Raw genomic sequence first — 6,000 nt, forward strand, 5'->3', positions numbered from 1 at the left:
CAACAAAATGGGCAGCCATCCAGACTGTAATCACTTCTCACCTGGGCTGATATAAACCATCAGCAATTTCAGAGCTAGTTATTCCCAGGACCCATAATCTGCTAAACCTTTCAGTCCCTTTACTTGTTTACTTTCAGAACAAAAAAACCCCAATTTTCCTGAATCCAGTACTCGTCTGTGCCTACTTAGCAGTTGCTCTGCATGTGATATTATGACAGCAAAAGTGATTTGTCATGTGAAGAATTCAGGTCATTATTTATTTGTAGACTGTAAACCATTAATCTCTGTCACTTAATGGAGGTTTTCTTGCAGCTTTCTATGTTCACATCTTTATCTACAGGTGTAAATCCACTGCTTACCTTATTTCTTTTAAAGCACTTTCTTGAGGTGTGTAAATGTTATACAGAAAAAATTCTTACCTCTTGAAGCTGTCTTTGAGGGTAAGCTGAGATTTGCTGGAATTGCATACCCGTGAAAATCAACAGTGTTAAGCAGGATGTAATTGGCTATTTTGCATCTTGACCACAAACCTTAGTGCCTAGTGGATGTTTTGGAATGACCTGAAAAATGTAGGCAGGCCTGTTTGAGATCTCCGGGTAGATGTCATCGTGGAAAAACTAAAAAATATGGTTTCCAATATTTTTTCTAAATTTTTTTCAAAAAAATGTTTTTTATAATTGTAAAACTATGTACTTTCTTCCCTACCACTGTTTTAAGTAACCTCTTACGATGTTGTGTATCTCACAGCAGACCACCTTGGTTCGACCTTCCTCCACCGCCTTACTGTCCTGAGTCTGAATCCACAAACCAGCCAGATCTTCCTCCTTACCGATCTCGGACGGGAAGCCTGGTGAGCTCGGACACTCCTGTGGCAGGAAGCCCTCTGGGCACGGCCGTCAGCTGGACAAGAGACGTCCATGACAGCGTGGATGGCCACAGAACTCTTCTGGAGAGGACAGCAGATCAGAGTGATTCTCTGGTTGGCCACATAGCTGAAAGAGAAGTGTAACTGCTCCAGTATTTGGGCTGGGCAGGAAGGCATTTACTTTGTCAAGTCTCTAGGGGTTAATCTGCCGTGGCTAATAGGTTTCGGGGGAACTTGTGCCTGAATGATGACTTGATTTGAATGCACACTAAGTTAATAGCTGAATTCATCATTTTGGGCTCATCAAAGACAGAGCTGTGAGAGCTATACCTAGAGTCACATCAGCTTTCCACATTATTTCTGCAAGCAAGTTCCAGATCAAACTAATAAGAGAAACATCAGTGCTGGGTCAAAGAACTGATGTGATGTATTTCTTGGACTGTTTACTGTATATGAATGTATATATGTGCATGTATAATATATACAGATGTTGCACACAAAAACTTTGCCAGAAGGACTCTTGTTCTCAGACTGCCTCCTGTCCTGTGGACATGTGAGCTGTTTCTCTTACTGCCCGTGCCAGCTGGTGGTCACTGAAGCACGGGAGCAGCAGTCTTTGTGCTTGGAGGTCTGGTGCCCAATGCTGGCCCACGGGCAGTGCTCAGATTGCAGAAAATGACCTACTTGACCCTTCCCTACATCGCCTAGAATATTCTCACTGTGAATGTAATTTTCAAAGTTTAAGCTTGTGAGGATGCAACAACTCTCTAAATGAGCAAACAGAGTTTTTTCCCCAGATGTTAATATCTAGGCCAAATATACATGGGTTTTCTCAGGAACACCACAAAAGTTGTCTTATCTGTCAAACTTCAAGGCTGAGCACAGAGGCACTGAAGCTTCTCAACAACCAGCACAAGACTTCTTTTCAGGCATGGCAAAACAACATCACTCCATGTGTTCCTTAAAAAAAAAAAACAAACCAACAAACCCCACAACCAAAAATACCCCATACTGTTTCAGCTAAATCTTGATCACCAAAACCAGCCCGAGGCAAACACCCATCACGGAAAGTGTTAATGTGAATGACTAGTTTGTTATATTTGTAAAATAGCTAAAAGCAGGTCATGTAGTGAAATGTGTTGGGCTTGCTGACCGTGTCTACAGGGTGTATGCATACATGCATGGATACACATGTTTAATACTATGTGTACATATGTAAGTAGGTTTTTTTGCATAGATTTAGTTCTGCTGCACCAGTAGAACTCAAAAATACCAAAGTCTCACTTAAGATATTCTCATGGGGGTTTTTATGGAGTTTGCTATTCATTTGGTTAAAATTGTAGCTTCTACAGAAAACCAGAATTATTTGTGCCTGTTTTGTCCTAACTCTTGGAGTGGTCTCCTGTGAAGTGTGTTGAATCACCTGTGTGAAAGCATCTTGGAGGTAAAGGTATTCAGAGTGGCAAGAGGGGAGGTAAGCTGTGAATTTAAATGCCACTTCAGTGTCGTGTGCTCAGTATACAGAAAACAGTGCAGTGCCATCCTCTTGTCCAGAGGGAAATTGGCCTTGAAAAATTGTTTATATTTGTCTATCAGACACATATCCCACTCCTCCTTCCACATAATGAACATTGTCATTAAACAGACTTTGCTGTTCAATGGAAATGAAGGAAGCTGACTGCCCACACCTTCTGCTTTCTTCCTCCCCATCTTTCTAAGGTAATTTCTTTCACCCGAAGGTTATATGCTCAGAACCCAAGAATTTTTGAGCTTGAGTGTAGGTAGGGGAATGACTCAAGTTCAGTCTCATTTCCCACACATACACCTGAAAATTTTTTGTGTGGGTTGTTTGTTGTTTTGGTTTTTTTTTTTTTCAGCTCTAGTGTCTACTGCCATGCAGGGGCCAGATGAATTTAGAAGCACAGGTCATCCCAGGACTGAGCTGACACAGTGGGGAGCATTGGAGAATTCTAGTGCTGATGGGCTTGGCTGCCTTTGGAAGCCGATTAATGGAAGGTTTTCATCACAGGCTTAGGCAGCCTGTCTTGAAGGGCCTTGGTGAAGATGCTCCTAGGTCTCTGTAAAGCAGTGCACAAGGTTGGGTCAGCTTTCATGCTTGCTGGGAGATCAAGCAGTGTAATTATGCTGTCCTTCACAAAGCAGGACTTGGCTACTTAATGACTCCGGCTTGATAGGCAAATTGTTATTGTCACAGAGCAGACAGTTAATCTTTATTTTACAGGTAGGTTAAACTCAGGTACATAGCTGAGTTAATAGTAAAGGTGGGTGCAGGGGTGTCTTCTGTGAGCATCGGGCCCTGCTGTCCCTTTTGCCTTTTGTTAAAGTTCTGCTCAGCCTCTCAGAGCTACGTAATGGTGTATCACAATTAGCCTTAATGTTTTTCTGTTGCAGTCTTTAAAGCACTATATGAAAACATATACTATTGAAGAGTTTGCAGTAGTTTCATTAGAACTAGACATCTTTTTAATGTTAAGGTTGCCTAAGGCTGTATTAGTGAAACTAAACCATTGTGCCCAGTCTAACTTTCATGGCACACACCCCTCACACAAGCCTTCCATGGGGGACTGCGTTTCACCATGTGTATCCTCAGACACCAGGATGTCTGCAAACCAAGTATTGTTTGCCTATGGCATCGCAAAAACATTGCCTTGCATTGCTAAGAAGTTGGAAAAGAGTGGACATAGCCTGCTGCTTCTGCCTTCTGTGTCAGTCACTGTCACATATGTACATATATATATATATATATATTTAAAAAATATACTCTTCTAGGTTGTATATATTCATGTAACTTTTGCATTAAGATAATCCATTTGGACTTTACAAAAAAAAAAAAAAAAAAAAGGAGAAGGCATTCTAAATGGTGTGACGTTTTCCCTTCCAGCTAAGGGTGTATTTATCTTTGTATAGGAATTGTTTAGTTTATGAGAACACGAGTTACAAAAGGAGATTGTGCCTTTCTGGTTGAATGTTGATTTGGGAGGCTGTTAACTCCATTTCTGGGTGTTGTTACATATCATTGTCTAGAGATCCAAAAAGAGAAACAGTCTCGTCTTCCTCTTTGTTGTTCATCATGGGGACCACTGAACTTTGAGGGGTACGGAAGTTAGTATCTTGTTCTGAAAACTTAAAGAGGGTTTTCATCTTGCTCCAGTTTTCTGGTTTGTAGAACAGATTTGCTAGCTGATTTGTTTGGAAATTGCTATAGTATCACACAGAAATTGTTTATAACGTGTCACTTCTAATAGTGTTAATACAGCATTATACTGCATTATTCAGTGGAGTCGTTGGGAAACCACGATAGCAACAACCACACTGATGAAATTAAATATTTCACTAAAAATCCTGCACCTTGTAAAGCTGGAGTTAAATGTTCATGAAATACCATGTGGAACAATTTCTTTCCAGTAGCTGGTAAAATTGGGATTGATCATTCTATTGTTTGCAGTTGCTCTTAACTTTTTAGTTTAAGGTTAGTCCTCCAGGAGCTTTCCTTTGTACTTAGTATTTGAACAGGTGGATGTTATTTCAAAGTCCTGTTCTCACAAAAGTAAAACCAATTAAAGCTTTCTTCCAGAGCCAAATTCTGATTCCGCATCTGTATTGAACGGTGACCACTGTAATGAGTAGTTCTCCTCAGCACAGCTATTAATATATTTGATTGCAACAAAGCAATTTGAAAAAATGACCACTTGAGGTAAATGAAGGAATGTGGATTAGCCTCTTGGAAATCAGATTTGGGTGATTTAAAAATAAATAAATTTTAGGAGTTTTGAGTGTCTGTAACCTCTGCTGAAGTCAGAGTGCTGTGTATTTAAAATTAGGCCGTTAGTGAATCTGCTTGATAATAATCTGCAGTTCCTTGTAAGGCAAATTACAACTTACCTCTGCTGTTGTGCTAATGGAAGACTGGTGGTAATGCTTCTAAAAGAGAGCCTGTGAATAATTTTCTTGGCTCTTGTCTACAGTGACATACATGACAACACTGACTGCACTGCGATTTTTAAATAACTCTGCATTCATTCTTCCTCTCCTTTTAAGTCAAATACGTTTTATTTACACCACTTCACTTTGATACAGCTAATAGGGCCCTTGTGATAGATTTAGAAGCTGGGTGGAGGAAAAAGATGATGACTCTTGTTTTAATTAATGCTGCAGCTTGTTAATCTTGGGCGCTTTACTTTTTAGACATCTTGGGAAAGACAAATGGTTTTAGTAGATAAGGAAAAACTATTAACGATGAAAAGGATAGAGGGACACTGATTCTGAAATTTAGTTTTTAATGAATATTTTAAATTGTATGAACAAAGGAAGAATTTAATTCTGTATTTTTCACGTGGTGATCAGACGGCAAGTACTGGTTTTTGGCTGTTGCTCATCAGAAGCTTCTTTACATATAAAGCCTGGAACTAAAATGATAAGACAAGTGCTCTTCTTTGCGGTTCAGACTAGATCTGAAATTTTTTATTAGCACAAGGCTATATTGTACCCATGGACTAAAATATGGACTGCAGAAAGAATTTCAATACCATGCTGAATTCTGCCTGAATGTACCTCAGTACTGTGGCCTTCATTTGTCCTTTTCTTTTTTCCCCCCCTTATTTGAGGGGTTTTGTCAACTTGAAATGCAGATGTAATACAAGAGCTTTAGGGGAGGTTATCTGTTGGAACCCAACCTTGTCTTAAACTTTTGTAAACTGGAAATCTTCAAAATTGTATTCTGTTTTCCTGAATAAAGTTGGTGGTTTAATACTACTCACAAGTAGGATGTCCCCTGTCTCATGAAGTCTCAGCTGTCTTAGTTTTATAGCTTTATGTGGTTGTATAGTTCTATAACATGAGGCTGCTTCTGTCTTTCTTTGCATTCAGTGTTTTGTTAAATCTTCATGGGGTTTAAGTGTGTTTTTGAAAGTAAGTGATACTGGAAGCCCACAGATGTGTATAAAAATATACTGAAGCGTACGTCTCCGTATTTATACAAAAGAAAATTGCTTAATTTCATAATTTCTCGTTCTCATTTGCCAATCTGTACTATCAAAAGACGAGGCATCTGAAGCAGTCGTGTTTTGTTGTTGTCTGCTTTGTGAACAGATCCCTAGAGGCTTCGGCAGAGACTG

At 39.6% G+C, this 6,000-nt stretch overlaps 1 protein-coding gene across 2 annotated transcripts in view; it reads left to right on the forward strand.

The window, feature by feature from the left end:
- Window positions 1-5,645, forward strand: part of LDLRAD3 (low density lipoprotein receptor class A domain containing 3) — a 113,474-nt gene extending 107,829 nt beyond the window's left edge. For both annotated transcript variants that reach the window (XM_026850508.1, XM_026850507.1), the window contains exon 6: window positions 748-5,645. In XM_026850508.1, coding sequence (XP_026706309.1) covers window positions 748-1,009 — 262 coding nt within the window. In that variant the 3' untranslated portion in view covers window positions 1,010-5,645. The remainder of the gene's footprint in view (window positions 1-747) is intronic.
- The last annotated feature ends 355 nt before the right edge of the window (window positions 5,646-6,000 follow it).

The sequence above is a fragment of the Athene cunicularia genome, assembly GCF_003259725.1.
Source record: "Athene cunicularia isolate RWA chromosome 5 unlocalized genomic scaffold, athCun1 chr5_part2, whole genome shotgun sequence".
Taxonomy (NCBI): domain Eukaryota; kingdom Metazoa; phylum Chordata; class Aves; order Strigiformes; family Strigidae; genus Athene; species Athene cunicularia.